The sequence below is a fragment of the Oncorhynchus keta genome, chromosome 1 (genome assembly GCF_023373465.1).
Source record: "Oncorhynchus keta strain PuntledgeMale-10-30-2019 chromosome 1, Oket_V2, whole genome shotgun sequence".
Lineage (NCBI taxonomy): Eukaryota > Metazoa > Chordata > Actinopteri > Salmoniformes > Salmonidae > Oncorhynchus > Oncorhynchus keta.
This window is the reverse complement of record NC_068421.1, coordinates 83,141,209-83,159,745: the sequence shown is the minus strand read 5'-3', so window position 1 is coordinate 83,159,745 and position 18,537 is coordinate 83,141,209. Positions and strand designations below refer to the sequence as shown.

Here is an 18,537-nt window from a genome sequence, read left to right as displayed (position 1 = left end):
ACCACTTGCCTTTGTATGTACAGTGGGGCAAAAAAAGTATTTAGTCAGCCACCAATTGCAAGTTCTCCCACTTAAAAAGACGAGAAGTCTGTAATTTTCACCATAGGTACACTTCAACTATGACAGACAAAATGAGAAAAAAATAATCCAGAAAATCACATTGTAGGTTTTTTAATGAATTTATTTGAAAATTATGGTGGAAAATAAGTATTTGGTCAATAACAAAAGTTATAGAGGTCAAACGTTTTCTGTAAGTCTTCACAAGGCTTTCACACACTGTTGCTGGTATTTTGGCCCATTCCTCCATGTAGATCGTCTCTAGAGCAGTGATGTTTTGGGGCTGTTGCTGGGCAACACGGACTTTCAACTCCCTCCAAAGATTTTCTATGGGGTTGAGATCTGGAGACTGGCTAGGCCACTCCAGGACCTTGAAATGCTTCTTACGAAGCCACTCCTTCGTTGCCCGGGCGGTGTGTTTGGGATCATTGTCATGCTGAAAGACCCAGCCACGTTTCATCTTCAATGCCCTTGCTGATGGAAGGAGGTTTTCACTCAAAATCTCACGATACATGGCCCCATTCATTCTTTCCTTTACACGGATCAGTCGTCCTTTGCAGAAAAACAGCCCCAAAGAATGATGTTTCCACCCCCATGCTTCACAGTAGCAGTATGGTGTTCTTTGGATGCAACTCAGCAATTCTTTGTCCTCCAAACACGACGAGTTGAGTTTTTACCAAAAAGTTATATTTTGGTTTCATCTGACCATATGACATTCTCCCAATCTTCTTCTGGATCATCCAACGTTTGTACTGGCTTAAACAGGGGGACACGTCTGGCACTGCAGGATTTGAGTCCCTGGCGGCGTAGTGTGTTACTGATGGTAGGCTTTGTTACTTTGGTCCCAGCTCTCTGCAGGTCATTCACTAGGTCCCCGTATGGTTCTGGGATTTTTGCTCACTGTTCTTGTGATCATTTTGACCCCACGGGGTGAGAACTTGCATGGAGCCCCAGATCGACGGAGATTATCAGTGGTCTTGTATGTCTTCCATTTCCTAATAATTGCTCCCACAGTTGATTCTTCAAACCAAGTTGCTTACCTATTGCAGATCCAGTCTTCCTAGCCTGGTGCAGGTCTACAATTTTGTTTCTGGTGTCCTTTGACAGCTCTTTGGTCTTGGCCATAGTGGAGTTTGGAGTGTGACTGTTTGAGGTTGTGGACAGGTGTCTTTTATACTGATAACAAGTTCAAACAGGTGCCATTAATACAGGTAACGAGTGGAGGACAGAGGAGCCTCTTAAAGAAAAAGTTACAGGTCTGTGAGAGCCAGAAATCTTGCTTGTTTGTAGGTGACCAAATACTTATCTTCCACCATAATTAGCAAATAAATTCATTAAAAATCCTAAAATGTGATTTTCTGGATTTTGTTTCTCATTTTGTCTGTCATAGTTGAAGTGTACCTATGATGAAAATTACAGGCCTCATCATTTTAAGTGGGAGAACTTGCACAATTGGTGGCTGACTAAATACTTTTTTGCCCCACTGTATTTCCCATTAACTATGTTACAGTTCAATGTGTACCATGTACTGTACTGCCTCAATATTTCATTCACGGTGTACCATCATGTACCCTTTAGACAGCATTAATCACATCTTAGTTCAGCAATAACATGCCACCTTAAGTACCACCCATGGTAGACACAATCACAATGCAACAACTTAGTAGGCATTCAACTCCTAGAATGATCATTTCATAATCTGATGTTCCTAGGTCAGTCTGTAGGGCACCATGTCCCATCTGCCAGTACAGATACAGTAGGATAAACTGATAGGGAGGGATTACCTGATCCTTTATCTTGCCTCCGTGTCAGGCCCATATTCCTGTTTGCCACCAACCCATATTTATTGTTGGATTAGACTGGGGTGGAAAGGTAATTTAGAGCAACTGAACGGTATTAGACAATGGCCTTTCAATCCCACAGGCTAACTGCCCTCTGTTTTCAGTGTTCCAGCTACTGTAGCAGTAGTTAATTGTGGGGAAGGTAGGGGAAGAGCTATGCTTTATATAGTGCTTCTACATCTGCATTGCTCGCTGTTTGGGGTTTTAGGCTGGGTTTCTGTATATACACTTTGACATCTGTTTATGTAAAAAGGGCTTTATAAATACATTTGATTTATTGATTAGCCTTTCTGTACATCTTAATTGGCATATAGAGTTTTGTACCAAACCATCTAGATTCTATGAGTTTCCTTGTAGTCACATTCACCACCTCTAAAAGAGACTAGGCTCCTCTCACTCGTTCTCCCTCTCTCTGCCATGGATCTGCTCTGAATTAGAGCACTGACTTTCCTCAGGCCATTCAGGGTGTGTACCCAAGGCATTCTCTGACAACCGAGGAGTGAGCATACACATGAACTAACAGGCTAGCTTATTCTGAAGTAGGCATGTACTTATTTGCAACTCCTGCTCGTCATCTATGCATCTCAGGAGGACCACTGGTTGAGGCTGATGTACCATTAACATCAGGGAACATGGGGACAGTTATGTTGAAGGGAAATTGGGTAGGTGAGAGAGGGTAGGGGTCCTGCTCATGCTTAATCCATTCTGTAATTTTATGTTCTTCAATCCCATTTCAATATGTACCTGAATGGTGAGGACAACCATCCAGTGTCCTGGATTAAAGCATGGAATGACAATGTAAATGGGTGAAATAGGTAGATCTACAATGAAGATGATTTTATCACCATCCCTGAATTGATCATTTTTACTCCTACACACACAGAGCACCTCACTCACAGCCATTCAGGGCTCAAGGTTCAGTCCGCCTACATAACATTAACATGTGTCCCAGGTTCCTGTGTTGCCCCATTCAGCCACTTGCTGACACCCACTCACAGGTCCCTACGATCGAGCGCTGACGTTTCCTTGTTTCTTCTCTCTACTCGGTGGAGCTGTCAATCATTCTCATAGAAGTGCAGACCAACACACCATCCCCGTTGGTATCTGGTTGGATAGCCTGCCTTTCCTTTTACATGTGAAAGACTGCTCTGATTTGCATGGATGAAAAATGTGACAAACTTTGAGGAATTTTTATGGAATGAGGGGAATACGATGGTGTGTGTATGAGAGAGCTTGTTCTCTTGAGGAGTGCTTCTGTTTATCTCTGATTGGGATAAATCGTCTCTTCAACATCTTGTTACTGACCAGCATCACTGACCATCATTTCAGAGAAAACACAGTTGGTTGATTCATGTCTTCCAATCTGTATGGATATTGAGACATTTTGCTAGTAGGCTCACATACAGTACGGTTTTGAGAACACTCTCATTCAAGCCCATCTTGTTATAGCCTATATCCATTGAATAACTATTTTATTCAACCTCCCGTCAGACATGAAGTGGGTTAGTTTGATTGCTGTAATTACGCATAAACGAAGTATAGTTCTGCTTTCGCCTGAAGACTGTAATTTCATTTGCCAGTTGAGAGCAGGATGTTTCCATCCCTTCGTTGTGGTAGTGTAGCACTATTTGTAGAGCTGCCAAAAATCTTACTAGGTAAACGGAGCATCATATATCTATATGCATGATGATTGGTTAATTTTCCCCCCTTTTTATAAACATCGGAAATATTTTCTGCACAACTAAGTGGGTTGCAATTTATAGAAAAAAAAGGGTTGGAAAAGGGTTGACTGACTGGCTGGCACCCTCCAGCCGCTGGTAAAGGATTGACTGACTGACTGACTGGCACCCTCCAGCCGCTGGTAAAGGATTGACTGACTGACTGACTGGCACCCTCCAGCCGCTGGTAAAGGATTGACTGACTGACTGACTGGCACCCTCCAGCCGCTGGTAAAGGATTGACTGACTGGCTGGCACCCTCCAGCCACTGGAAAAGGATTGACTGACTGGCTGGCACCCTCCAGCCACTGGAAAAGGATTGACTGACTGGTTGGCACCCTCCAGCCACTGGAAAAGGATTGACTGACTGGCACCCTCCAGCCACTGGAAAAGGATTGACTGACTGGCTGGCACCCTCCAGCCACTGGAAAAGGATTGACTGACTGGCTGGCACCCTCCAGCCACTGGAAAATGATTGACTGACTGGCTGGCACCCTCCAGCCACTGGAAAAGGATTGACTGACTGGCTGGCACCCTCCAGCCACTGGAAAAGGATTGACTGACTGGCTGGCACCCTCCAGCCACTGGAAAAGGATTGACTGACTGGGTGGCACCCTCCAGCCACTGGAAAAGGATTGACTGACTGGCTGGCACCCTCCAGCCACTTGAAAAGGGTTGACTGACTGGCACCCTCCAGCCACTGGAAAAGGATTGACTGACTGGCACCCTCCAGCCACTGGAAAAGGATTGACTGACTGGCACCCTCCAGCCACTGGAAAATAATTGACTGACTGGGTGGCACCCTCCAGCCACTGGAAAAGGATTGACTGACTGGCTGGCACCCTCCAGCCACTTGAAAAGGGTTGACTGACTGGCACCCTCCAGCCACTGGAAAAGGATTGACTGACTGGCACCCTCCAGCCACTGGAAAAGGATTGACTGACTGGCACCCTCCAGCCACTGGAAAAGGATTGACTGACTGGCACCCTCCAGCCACTGGAAAATAATTGACTGACTGGGTGGCACCCTCCAGCCACTGGAAAAGGATTGACTGACTGGCTGGCACCCTCCAGCCACTGGAAAAGGGTTGACTGACTGGGTGGCACCCTCCAGCCACTGGAAAAGGATTGACTGACTGACTGGCACCCTCCAGCCACTGGAAAAGGATTGACTGACTGGCACCCTCCAGCCACTGGAAAAGGTTTGACTGACTGGGTGGCCGAGAGAAGACCTGACCATTCAGGTTTATAATCTGCACAGCAGGGGAATGTTACTACATTTTCCACTCTTTGTACGTTAGGGTATATTTCTTATTTATAGGCTAAATAAAGTAGGACCTGTATCCTACATTGCAAGGAGTGTCTGTTGGAGAGCAATGTATATTTGAACAATATTTTTTTTTATTTGAATTTTTTTGCTTTTGTTTTTTACTCAGTTGGGGTCTCGCCTCACTATCGAGAGTAAGAATAGTAGAATACACCAGGTGCGATGTCTACATTTGGTTGTGCATCAGCAGTTTTTCTCTTATGTCAGTCCCTCAATTAGCTGACAATTACCCATGTCAATATTTAGATTGGTAGTCTAGCCAGCTATCTTGTAGTAATCATGGCCAAATACCGAACGTGCATGCAGAGCATGTCATTCTCACTCAGATTTCATCTCAACATTAGCTTTAAAACAGAAAATATGTCTTTCCATAATTGTCTAGATGCTGTAGCCGTTAAAATTTCCCTTCACTGGAACTAAGGGGCCTAGCCCGAACCATGAAAAACAGTCCCAGACCATTATTCTTCCTCCACAAACTGTACAGTTGGCACTATGCATTGGAACTGGTAGCGTTCCCCTGGCATCCGCCAAACCCAGATGGTGAAGAGTGATTCATCACTCCAGAGAACGTATTTCCACTGCTCAGAGTCCAATGGTGGCGAGCTTTATGCCACTCCAGCCGACGCTTGGCATTGCGTATGGTGATCTTAGGCTTGTATACAGCTGCTCGGCCATAGAAACCCATTTCATGAAGCTCCTGATGAACCGTTCTTGTGCTGACGTTGCTTCCAGAGGCAGTTTGGAAATCAGTAGTGAGTGTTGCAACCAAGGACAGACTACTCGCTTCAGCACCCGATGGCCCTGTTTTGTGAGCTTGTGTGGCCTACCACTTAGACAATAACAGCACTTACATTTGACCAGGGCAGCTTTCGTAGGGCAGAAATTTTATGAACCGACTTGTTGGAAAGGTGGCATCCTATGACAGTGCCACGTTAAACATCTCTGAGCTCTTCAGTAAGGCCATTCTACTGCCAATGTTTGTCTATGGAGATTGCATGGCTTTTGTACTCGATTGTATACACCTGTCAGGAACAGATGTGGGGGAAATAGCTAAATCCACTAATGTGAATGGTTTGTCCACATACTGTTGGAGAGCAATGTTTCTTTGAAAAAAGTATGTATGCATTATGCTTTATCATAAAACGAATTATGCAACCTGTAGGCTAGTTAATTGTCCTCTTCTCAGTATTGGATATAGCCTCTCTATAACGTGCTTATTGACAGGTAGCATTAGTTCATTAGCCATGGGGTATAGTCTACCACAGGATGGCGATACAATACTCGTTATTGTTTCATAGTGCCCACTTATACATTTTGTAAACGGTGGGGGTCGCCAATCGTCCGGGGTAGCCTACAGTAGCGCGCCGGTGCCTGGTTTCATGTGCGTACCTTTCCCGTCTGCTCTCTCTCACTCAGATGGGAGCGACAAAAACACAGACGCCCACCTATCACTGCCTCCACTCACTTTCTATCACAGCAACTCAAGATGGCGGCAGCTTCCTCCATCCAGCCGCCGACCGTTCACTCTTTGAACCAGGAAAGTGCAAATATCCCGGATTCTGACAGCCCGGAGAGCCGGCAGGATGAGGACGCAGCATCCGAGGGGACCAGTCTCAGAGACTTACCCGATTTGGAACCGGAGGAAATTGAAAAGAGGCTAGAGAAAACTCGCCGCGAGCTGAGCAACAGGAGGAAAATCCTCATTAAAAACCTTCCACAAGATACAACCAACCAGGTAGCCTACACTTTTCTGTATTCTGACGGATGGAGTGAAAGTTGTTTTGTTGCGCTACTCTTGCGGCTCTCTGGAAGTTTAACAATTTCAGGGGTGCAAATATGCAATACTTATGTGTAGTTAAATTTGGACCAAAATAAATATTGGGCCTAATTAACTTAAACGGTTTGAGAAATCCATTCATTTTGCTGCGAGTATTGTCGAGGCTCTGCGACCTGCCACTCTCATTCGATATCCATATTACTGTTAAATAGTAGAAGTTTGTAATGCATCAGTCGAATTCCTACAAAGACAGTTATACAATGTAAATGCTGAAAGGCATTTAACTATGGACGCGCACCGGGCTTGTTATATTTTGTTGTTACAATGTAGCGAGGAAAGATATCAGACAGTGGCCTCGAGTTTGTTAATAATTTCTACAATGTGACCAATGTACACAAATATTTGCCAGTAGCTTACAATTTAGCAAATAGAAGCGAAGCCAAGAACAATGTTATGCGTTTATTTATATGCGTAGACATCCACTTCACATTAAACTTTAAAGTTTGTCTGAAATGGGCTATTTGGTTTTTAATTTTGTCTGATATGGGCTATTTGGTTTTAAAGTTTGTCTGATATGGGCTATTTGGTTTTAAAGTTTGTCTGATATGGGCTATTTGGTTTTAATGTCTGATATGGGCTATTTGGTTTTTAGTTTGTCTGATATGGGCTATTTGGTTTTTAGTTTGTCTGATATGGGCTATTTGGTTTTTAAGTTTGTCTGATATGGGCTATTTGGTTTTTAATTTTGTCTGATATGGGCTATTTGGTTTTTAAGTTTGTCTGATATGGGCTATTTGGTTTTTAAGTTTGTCTGATATGGGCTATTTGGTTTTAATGTCTATGGGCTATTTGGTTTTTAAGTTTGTCTGATATGGGCTATTTGGTTTTAAAGTTTGTCTGATATGGGCTATTTGGTTTTAAAGTTTGTCTGATATGGGCTATTTGGTTTTTAATTTTGTCTGATATGGGCTATTTGGTTTTTAGTTTGTCTGATATGGGCTATTTGGTTTTTAATTTTGTCTGATATGGGCTATTTGGTTTTAAAGTTTGTCTGATATGGGCTATTTGGTTTTAAAGTTTGTCTGATATGGGCTATTTGGTTTTTAGTTTGTCTGATATGGGCTATTTGGTTTTTAGTTTGTCTGATATGGGCTATTTGGTTTTTAGTTTGTCTGATATGGGCTATTTGGTTTTAAAGTTTGTCTGATATGGGCTATTTGGTTTTTAATTTTGTCTGATATGGGCTATTTGGTTTTTAGTTTGTCTGATATGGGCTATTTGGTTTTTAATTTTGTCTGATATGGGCTATTTGGTTTTAAAGTTTGTCTGATATGGGCTATTTGGTTTTTAAGTTTGTCTGATATGGGCTATTTGGTTTTTAGTTTGTCTGATATGGGCTATTTGGTTTTAAAGTTTGTCTGATATGGGCTATTTGGTTTTTAATTTTGTCTGATATGGGCTATTTGGTTTTAAAGTTTGTCTGATATGGGCTATTTGGCTTTTAGTTTGTCTGATATGGGCTATTTGGTTTTAAAGTTTGTCTGATATGGGCTATTTGGTTTTTAGTTTGTCTGATATGGGCTATTTGGTTTTAAAGTTAGTCTGATATGGGCTATTTGGTTTTTAGTTTGTCTGATATGGGCTATTTGGTTTTTAGTTTGTCTGATATGGGCTATTTGGTTTTTAGTTTGTCTGATATGGGCTATTTGGTTTTAAAGTTTGTCTGATATGGGCTATTTGGTTTTTAATTTTGTCTGATATGGGCTATTTGGTTTTTAGTTTGTCTGATATGGGCTATTTGGTTTTTAATTTTGTCTGATATGGGCTATTTGGTTTTTAAGTTTGATATGGGCTATTTGGTTTTTTTAAGTTTGTCTGATATGGGCTATTTGGTTTTTAGTTTGTCTGATATGGGCTATTTGGTTTTAAAGTTTGTCTGATATGGGCTATTTGGTTTTTAATTTTGTCTGATATGGGCTATTTGGTTTTAAAGTTTGTCTGATATGGGCTATTTGGTTTTTAGTTTGTCTGATATGGGCTATTTGGTTTTAAAGTTTGTCTGATATGGGCTATTTGGTTTTTAGTTTGTCTGATATGGGCTATTTGGTTTTAAAGTTTGTCTGATATGGGCTATTTGGTTTTTAATTTTGTCTGATATGGGCTATTTGGTTTTAAAGTTTGTCTGATATGGGCTATTTGGTTTTTAATTTAGTCTGATATGGGCTATTTGGTTTTTAGTTTGTCTGATATGGGCTATTTGGTTTTTAATTTAGTCTGATATGGGCTATTTGGTTTTTAGTTTGTCTGATATGGGCTATTTGGTTTTAAAGTTTGTCTGATATGGGCTATTTGGTTTTTAATTTAGTCTGATATGGGCTATTTGGTTTTAATGTCTGATATGGGCTATTTGGTTTTAAAGTGTGTCTGATATGGGCTATTTGGTTTTTAATTTTGTCTGATATGGGCTATTTGGTTTTTAATTTTGTCTGATATGGGCTATTTGGTTTTTAATTTTGTCTGATATGGGCTATTTGGTTTTTAGTTTGTCTGATATGGGCTATTTGGTTTTAAAGTTTGTCTGATATGGGCTATTTGGTTTTAAAGTTTGTCTGATATGGGCTATTTGGTTTTTAATTTAGTCTGATATGGGCTATTTGGTTTTAATGTCTGATATGGGCTATTTGGTTTTTAATTTTGCGACATGACAACCAAATCAAGCATTACAATATGTTATTCCTGATTACGCAGTACGACCATATCATAATACTACAACTATCCAATATACAGTATATTAAGTTATAAGGGAATGTCGTTGCACGTCAAACCATTGATTTTAAAACACACACACACAGTCTGCACCACAGTTCCCATGAGAGTAAGTCGGTTTTCCCAGAATCCACACACACAGGAGAGAGCAACATATTTAAACATATCCACTCTGCTGTATCCACCATAAGGAGGCTCCAAGGTTGATGGAAATTGAAAACCATCTCTGGCTTATGTAGTAACCTGTCTGCTACCCCCCATCCTCTCCATATCCACTCCTCAACCACAGCCCCCCCCCTCAAGTATAGTAGGAGCCTGACTAGCCCCATTTTAATGGTGTCCTTGTCCAGGTTGGATGGTGTCAGATCTATAGCCCTGCTGATACCCCTCAGATGAACGGGAAGGGGATGGAGAGAGGTAGGGAGAGAAGATATAGCAGAAAAGCAGGTTGAGAGAGAGCAGTCGGAGGTTGAGCGGTTGATGGACGATACAGTGCATTCACAAAGTATTCAGACTTCTTGACTTTTTCCACATTTTGTTACGTTACAGCTGTGTTCTAAAATGTATTACGTTTTTTTCACCTAATCAGTCTACACACAATAACCCATAATGACAAAGCAAATACTTTTTATTTTGCAAATGTATAACAAAAATAAATACATGGAAATATCACATTTACACAAGTATTCAGACACTTTACTCAGTACTATGTTGAAGCACCGTTGGTAGCGATTACAGCCTGCAGTCTTCGTAGGGTATGAAGCTACAAGCTTGGCACACCTGTATTTGGGGAGTTTCTCTCAGTCTTCTCTGCAGATCCTCTCAAGCTCTGTCAGATCGGATGGGGAACGTTGCTGCCCAGCTATTTTCACGTCTCTCCAGAGATGTTCGATTGGGTTCAAGTCCGGGCTCTGGCTGGGCCACTCAACATCATTCAGAGACTTGTCCCGAAGCCACTCCTGCGTTGTCTTGGCTGATGGCTTAGGGTCGTTGTCCTGTTGGAAGGTAAAACCTTCGCCCCAGTCTGAGGTCCTGAGCGCTATTGAGCAGGTTTTCACCAAGGATCTTTCTGTACTTTGCTCCATTCATCTTTCCCTCAATCCTGACTAGTCTCCCAGTCCCTGCCACAGAAAAACATCTCCACAACATGATGCGGCCACCACCATGCTTCATTGTAGGGGTGGTGCCAGGATTCCTCCAGACATGAAGCTTGGCAATTCAGGCCAAAGTGTTCAATGTTGGTTTCATCAGATCAGAGAATCTTGTTTCTCATGGTCTGAGAGTCCTTTAGGTGCCTCCAAGCGGGCTGTTATGTGCCTTTTACTGAGGAGTGGCTTCCGTCTAGCCACTCTACCATAAAGGCCTGATTGGTGGAGTGCTGCAGAGATGGTTGTTCTTCTAGAAGTTTCTCCCATCTCCACAGAGGAACTCTGGGTCTCTGTCAGTGACCATCGGGTTCTTGGTCACCTCTCTGACCAAGGCCCTTCTCAGCCAATTGCTCAGTTTGGCCGTTTGGCCAGCTTTAGGAAGAGTCTTGGTGGTTCCAAACGTTTTACATTTAAGAATGGTGGCCACTGTGTTCTTGGAGACCTTCAATGTTGCAGACATTTTTTAGTACCCTTCCCCAGATCTGTGCCTCGACACAATCCTGTCTCGGAGCTCCACGGACAATTCCCCTTTAACCTCATGACTTGTTTTTTACTCTGACATGTACTGTGGGACCTTAAATAGACAGGTGTGTTCCTTCCCAAATCATGTCCAATCAATTGAATTTACCACAGGTGGACTCCAATCAAGTTGTAGACACATCTCAAGGATGATCAATGGAAACAGGATGCACCTGAGCTCAATTTCGAGTCTCATAGGAAAGGGTCTGAATACTGTAAATAAAGTATGTTGTTTATTTTTTATACATTTGCAAAAACAATCTGTACCTGTTTTCACTTTGTTATTATATTGGGTATTATGTGCAGATTGATGAGGAAATGATTTTATTAAATCATTTTTAGAATAAGGTTGTAACGTAACAAAATGTGGAAAAGGGGAAGGGGTCTGAATACTTTCCGAATGCACTGTATAGATGGTTTATGTTCCATCAACCAGTCCTCTCTTACAAAAGAGATTTCATCTTCGTGAGACTAACCTGGATAAATAAAGGTTAAGTAGAAACAAATGAGAGTGGGGCAGAATACAGGGTGGGGAGGTGAAGGGGTGAGGTGGAAGGGATGGGGAGGATGAGGCATCAAACTACCCACTCACCTCCTGTCAGCTAAGCTGTTCAATTATTTAGAGCTTCTGGAACAGGTGAGACTCATGCAGGTGGTGTGTATGTCACCTTCTTTACCCAGCCCTCTCCTGGATAGCACTGCTGCACGTGTTGATAGCAGATGTTGTCAAATCTGCCCCTCAAAGAACAAGACACACTCTTCATCACCACCTTGCACACACAACACACACTCAATATCACATGCACAAACATACACAAAACCCCACGCACAAACAAATACAAATGCAAGCCTGTATACAAATCCATTATTTTGAAGAGGTCATTATTATATTGATAGAATGGGTATCCTACTCCCTGAGTAGCTCCCTAAGAGGACTGAAATAGCTGACAGGGAGCCGAGTGGCGCAGCATGACTGACTCTGAGCCTGGGTGTAGAAGCTAGCTGTCTGTTGTAGAGCTGACTGACTGTTGTAGAGCTAGCTGCCTGGCTGACTGTTGTAGAGCTAGCTGCCTGGCTGACTGTTGTAGAGCTAGCTGCCTGGCTGACTGTTGTAGAGCTCGCTGCCTGGCTGGCTGTTGTAGAGCTAGCTGCCTGGCTAGCTGCCTGGCTGACTGTTGTAGAGCTAGCTGCCTCCTGCTGAGGGGTGGTCATTAGAGCAGCATGATGCCTGGTTACACACTGGTGGAGCACAGTCTCTATTCACACAGTTACATTCACTTTAACCACACGCCCACAGATCATGCGGGGGTGTGGTCCTGTGTGGCTCAGTTGGTAGAGCATAGTGCTACAGAGCATAGTGCTACAGAGCATAGTGCTACAGAGCATGGTGCTACAGAGCATAGTGCTACAGAGCATAGTGCTACAGAGCATAGTGCTACAGAGCATAGTGCTACAGAGCATGGTGCTACAGAGCATAGTGCTACAGAGCATGGTGCTACAGAGCATGGTGCTACAGAGCATGGTGCTACAGAGCATAGTGCTACAGAGCATGGTGCTACAGAGCATGGTGCTACAGAGCATAGTGCTACAGAGCATGGTGCTACAGAGCATGGTGCTACAGAGCATAGTGCTACAGAGCATGGTGCTACAGAGCATGGTGCTACAGAGCATGGTGCTACAGAGCATGGTGCTACAGAGCATGGTGCTACAGAGCATGGTGCTACAGAGCATAGTGCTACAGAGCATGGTGCTACAGAGCATGGTGCTACAGAGCATGGTGCTACAGAGCATGGTGCTACAGAGCATGGTGCTACAGAGCATGGTGCTACAGAGCATGGTGCTACAGAGCATGGTGCTACAGAGCATAGTGCTACAGAGCATAGTGCTACAGAGCATGGTGCTACAGAGCATGGTGCTACAGAGCATGGTGCTACAGAGCATAGTGCTACAGAGCATGGTGCTACAGAGCATGGTGCTACAGAGCATGGTGCTACAGAGCATAGTGCTACAGAGCATGGTGCTACAGAGCATGGTGCTACAGAGCATAGTGCTACAGAGCATGGTGCTACAGAGCATGGTGCTACAGAGCATAGTGCTACAGAGCATGGTGCTACAGAGCATGGTGCTACAGAGCATGGTGCTACAGAGCATGGTGCTACAGAGCATGGTGCTACAGAGCATGGTGCTACAGAGCATAGTGCTACAGAGCATGGTGCTACAGAGCATAGTGCTACAGAGCATGGTGCTACAGAGCATGGTGCTACAGAGCATGGTGCTACAGAGCATGGTGCTACAGAGCATGGTGCTACAGAGCATGGTGCTACAGAGCATGGTGCTACAGAGCATAGTGCTACAGAGCATGGTGCTACAGAGCATGGTGCTACAGAGCATGGTGCAACAGAGCATGGTGCTACAGAGCATGGTGCTACAGAGCATGGTGCTACAGAGCATGGTGCTACAGAGCATAGTGCTACAGAGCATGGTGCTACAGAGCATAGTGCTACAGAGCATGGTGCTACAGAGCATGGTGCTACAGAGCATGGTGCTACAGAGCATAGTGCTACAGAGCATAGTGCTACAGAGCATGGTGCTACAGAGCATGGTGCTACAGAGCATGGTGCTACAGAGCATGGTGCTACAGAGCATGGTGCTACAGAGCATGGTGCTACAGAGCATGGTGCTACAGAGCATGGTGCTACAGAGCATAGTGCTACAGAGCATAGTGCTACAGAGCATGGTGCTACAGAGCATAGTGCTACAGAGCATGGTGCTACAGAGCATGGTGCTACAGAGCATGGTGCTACAGAGCATGGTGCTACAGAGCATGGTGCTACAGAGCATAGTGCTACAGAGCATGGTGCTACAGAGCATGGTGCTACAGAGCATGGTGCTACAGAGCATGGTGCTACAGAGCATGGTGCAGAGCAGCTACAGCATGGTGCTACAGAGCATGGTGCTACAGAGCATGGTGCTACAGAGCATGGTGCTACAGAGCATGGTGCTACAGAGCATGGTGCTACAGAGCATGGTGCTACAGAGCATGGTGCTACAGAGCATGGTGCTACAGAGCATGGTGCTACAGAGCATGGTGCTACAGAGCATGGTGCTACAGAGCATGGTGCTACAGAGCATGGTGCTACAGAGCATAGTGCTACAGAGCATGGTGCTACAGAGCATGGTGCTACAGAGCATGGTGCTACAGAGCATGGTGCTACAGAGCATGGTGCTACAGAGCATAGTGCTACAGAGCATGGTGCTACAGAGCATAGTGCTACAGAGCATGGTGCTACAGAGCATGGTGCTACAGAGCATAGTGCTACAGAGCATGGTGCTACAGAGCATGGTGCTACAGAGCATGGTGCTACAGAGCATGGTGCTACAGAGCATACAGAGCATGGTGCTACAGAGCATGGTGCTACAGAGCATGGTGCTACAGAGCATGGTGCTACAGAGCATGGTGCTACAGAGCATGGTGCTACAGAGCATGGTGCAACAGAGCAGCATGGTGCTACAGAGCATGGTGCTACAGAGCATGGTGCTACAGAGCATAGTGCTACAGAGCATGGTGCTACAGAGCATGGTGCTACAGAGCATGGTGCTACAGAGCATGGTGCTACAGAGCATGGTGCTACAGAGCATAGTGCTACAGAGCATGGTGCTACAGAGCATGGTGCTACAGAGCATGGTGCTACAGAGCATGGTGCTACAGAGCATGGTGCTACAGAGCATAGTGCTACAGAGCATGGTGCTACAGAGCATAGTGCTACAGAGCATGGTGCTACAGAGCATGGTGCTACAGAGCATGGTGCTACAGAGCATAGTGCTACAGAGCATGGTGCTACAGAGCATAGTGCTACAGAGCATGGTGCTACAGAGCATAGTGCTACAGAGCATGGTGCTACAGAGCATGGTGCTACAGAGCATGGTGCTACAGAGCATAGTGCTACAGAGCATACAGAGTGCTACAGAGCATAGTGCTACAGAGCAGAGAGCATGGTGCTACAGAGCATGGTGCTACAGAGCATAGTGCTACAGAGCATGGTGCTACAGAGCATGGTGCTACAGAGCATGGTGCTACAGAGCATAGTGCTACAGAGCATGGTGCTACAGAGCATGGTGCTACAGAGCATGGTGCTACAGAGCATGGTGCTACAGAGCATAGTGCTACAGAGCATGGTGCTACAGAGCATGGTGCTACAGAGCATGGTGCTACAGAGCATGGTGCTACAGAGCATGGTGCTACAGAGCATGGTGCTACAGAGCATGGTGCTACAGAGCATGGTGCTACAGAGCATGGTGCTACAGAGCATGGTGCTACAGAGCATGGTGCTACAGAGCATGGTGCTACAGAGCCTGGTGCTACAGAGCATAGTGCTACAGAGCATGGTGCTACAGAGCATGGTGCTACAGAGCATGGTGCTTCAGAGCATAGTGCTACAGAGCATGGTGCTACAGAGAATGGTGCTACAGAGCATGGTGCTACAGAGCATGGTGCTACAGAGCATGGTGCAACAGAGCATGGTGCTACAGAGCATGGTGCTACAGAGCATGGTGCTACAGAGCATAGTGCTACAGAGCATAGTGCTACAGAGCATGGTGCTTCAGAGCATGGTGCTTCAGAGCATAGTGCTACAGAGCATAGTGCTACAGAGCATAGTGCTACAGAGCATAGTGCAAAAGAGCATAGTGCAAAAGAGCATGGTGCTACAGAGCATGGTGCTACAGAGCATAGTGCTTCAGAGCATAGTGCTTCAGAGCATAGTGCTTCAGAGAATAGTGCTACAGAGCATAGTGCTACAGAACATAGTGCTACAGAGCATGGTGCAAAAGAGCATGGTGCTACAGAGCATGGTGCTACAGAGCATAGTGCTACAGAGCATGGTGCTACAGAGCATGGTGCTACAGAGCATGGTGCTACAGAGCATGGTGCTACAGAGAATGGCGCTACAGAGCATGGCGCTACAGAGCATAGCGCTACAGAGCATGGCGCTTCAGAGCATAGTGCTACAGAGCATGGTGCTACAGAGCATAGTGCTACAGAGCATAGTGCTTTAGAGCATAGTGCTTTAGAGCATAGTGCTTCAGAGCATAGTGCTACAGAGCATGGTGCTACAGAGCATGGTGCTACAGAGCATAGTGCTACAGAGCATAGTGCTACAGAGCATAGTGCTACAGAGCATGGTGCTACAGAGCATGGTGCTTCAGAGCATGGTGCTACAGAGCATAGTGCTACAGAGCATGGTGCTACAGAGCATGGTGCTTCAGAGCATGGTGCTACAGAGCATAGTGCTACAGAGCATGGTGCTACAGAGCATAGTGCTACAGAGCATAGTGCTACAGAGCATGGTGCTACAGAGCATAGTGCTACAGAGCATAGTGCTACAGAGCATAGTGCTACAGAGCATAGTGCTACAGAGCATGGTGCTACAGAGCATGGTGCTTCAGAGCATAGTGCTACAGAGCATAGTGCTACAGAGCATGGTGCTACAGAGCATGGTGCTACAGAGCATAGTGCTTGTAACACCATGGTTGCGGCTTCAAATCTTACCAGTATGAAAAAAAGTCTGAAAATGTATGCAGTCACTAGTGTGAATTGCTCTGGATAAGAGCGTCTGCTAAATGACGTAAATTATTACTCTGTTATTATCAGAGCTGGTTGAGAAGAAAAGACTACTGGCAAATTAAAGTGGAAATATGTTGGATTCACAGCAGTGACGTAACTAGAGATTCATGGATAGAGGGGCTAAGCCTCTTTTAGGGGGGTCTGGGCATACTCCCCCCCTCTCTATCTATCTGTTCTGACTTACCACAAATTCACATCGTAGCCTATCTGCATGAATCCGTCCTGTCTCAGAGCCTTTACCTGTCCGTTTACTGTTAGCAAGCAGTTTCAAGCCACAGAAGTAACTAACATTAACCAGAATGTTAGCTACAAGTAGGCCAAACAGTCACTAGTCCTTGCAGCAGCCTCTGCAGCAGCAGCCTCCCTAGGTCCTAGTGCCCAACCTGTACGAAGTTTAAGATGCGATGGAACATTTGACGAGAAAAAAAAGAAATCACAGAGAAGCCCCCCTAAAATAGGCTTAGCGACATCTCTGATTCACAGTATGACATTTCAAACTGTATACTGCAATTCCACAGAGTGGAGGGAGACAGAGAGAGACACAGAGTGGAGGGAGACAGAGAGAGACACAGAGTGGAGGGAGACAGAGAGAGACACAGAGTGGAGGGAGACAGAGAGAGACACAGAGTGGAGGGAGACAGAGAGAGACACAGAGTGGAGGGAGACCGAGAGAGACACAGAGTGGAGGGAGACCGAGAGAGACACAGAGTGTAGGGAGACAGAGAGAGACACAGAGTGGAGGGAGACAGAGAGAGACACAGAGTGGAGGGAGACAGAGAGAAACACAGAATGGAGGGAGACAGAGAGAGACACAGAGTGGAGGGAGACAGAGAGACACAGAGTGGAGGGAGACAGAGAGACACAGAGTGGAGGGAGACACAGAGTGGAGGGAGACAGAGGGACACAGAGTGGAGGGAGACACAGAGTGGAGGGAGACAGAGAGACACAGAGTGGAGGGAGACAGAGAGACACAGAGTGGAGGGAGACAGAGAGAGACACAGAGTGGAGGGAGACAGAGAGAGACACAGAGTGGAGGGAGACAGAGAGACACAGAGTGGAGGGAGACAGAGAGACACAGAGTGGAGGGAGACAGAGACACAGAGTGGAGGGAGACAGAGAGACACAGAGTGGAGGGAGACAGAGAGACACAGAGTGGAGGGAGACAGAGAGACACAGAGTGGAGGGAGACAGAGAGACACAGAGTGGAGGGAGACAGAGAGACACAGAGTGGAGGGAGACAGAGAGACACAGAGTGGAGGGAGACAGAGAGACACAGAGTGGAGGGAGACAGAGAGACACAGAGTGGAGGGAGACAGAGAGAAACAGAGTGGAGGGAGACAGAGAGACACAGAGTGGAGGGAGACAGAGAGACACAGAGTGGAGGGAGACAGAGAGACACAGAGTGGAGGGAGACAGAGAGACACAGAGTGGAGGGAGACAGAGAGACACAGAGTGGAGGGAGACAGAGAGACACAGAGTGGAGGGAGACAGAGAGAGACAGAGTGGAGGGAGACAGAGAGAGACACAGAGTGGTGGGAGACAGAGAGAGACACAGAGTGGCGGGAGACAGAGAGAGAGACACAGAGTGGAGGGAGACAGAGAGAGACACAGAGTGGCGGGAGACAGAGAGAGACACACAGTGGTGGGAGACAGAGATAGACACAGTGTGGAGGGAGACAGAGAGAGACACAGAGTGGCGGGAGACAGAGAGAGAGACAGAGTGGCGGGAGACAGAGAGAGACACACAGTGGCGGGAGACAGA

General features: G+C 45.5%; 1 protein-coding gene across 1 annotated transcript in view; it reads left to right on the top strand.

Annotated features, from left to right (window-relative positions):
* The first annotated feature begins 6,288 nt into the window (after positions 1-6,288).
* Positions 6,289-18,537, top strand: part of raver2 (ribonucleoprotein, PTB-binding 2) — a 186,748-nt gene continuing 174,499 nt past the window's right edge. The window contains exon 1 of the mRNA XM_052523520.1: positions 6,289-6,677. Within this exon, the coding sequence (XP_052379480.1) occupies positions 6,429-6,677 (249 nt within the window). The 5' untranslated portion in view covers positions 6,289-6,428. The remainder of the gene's footprint in view (positions 6,678-18,537) is intronic.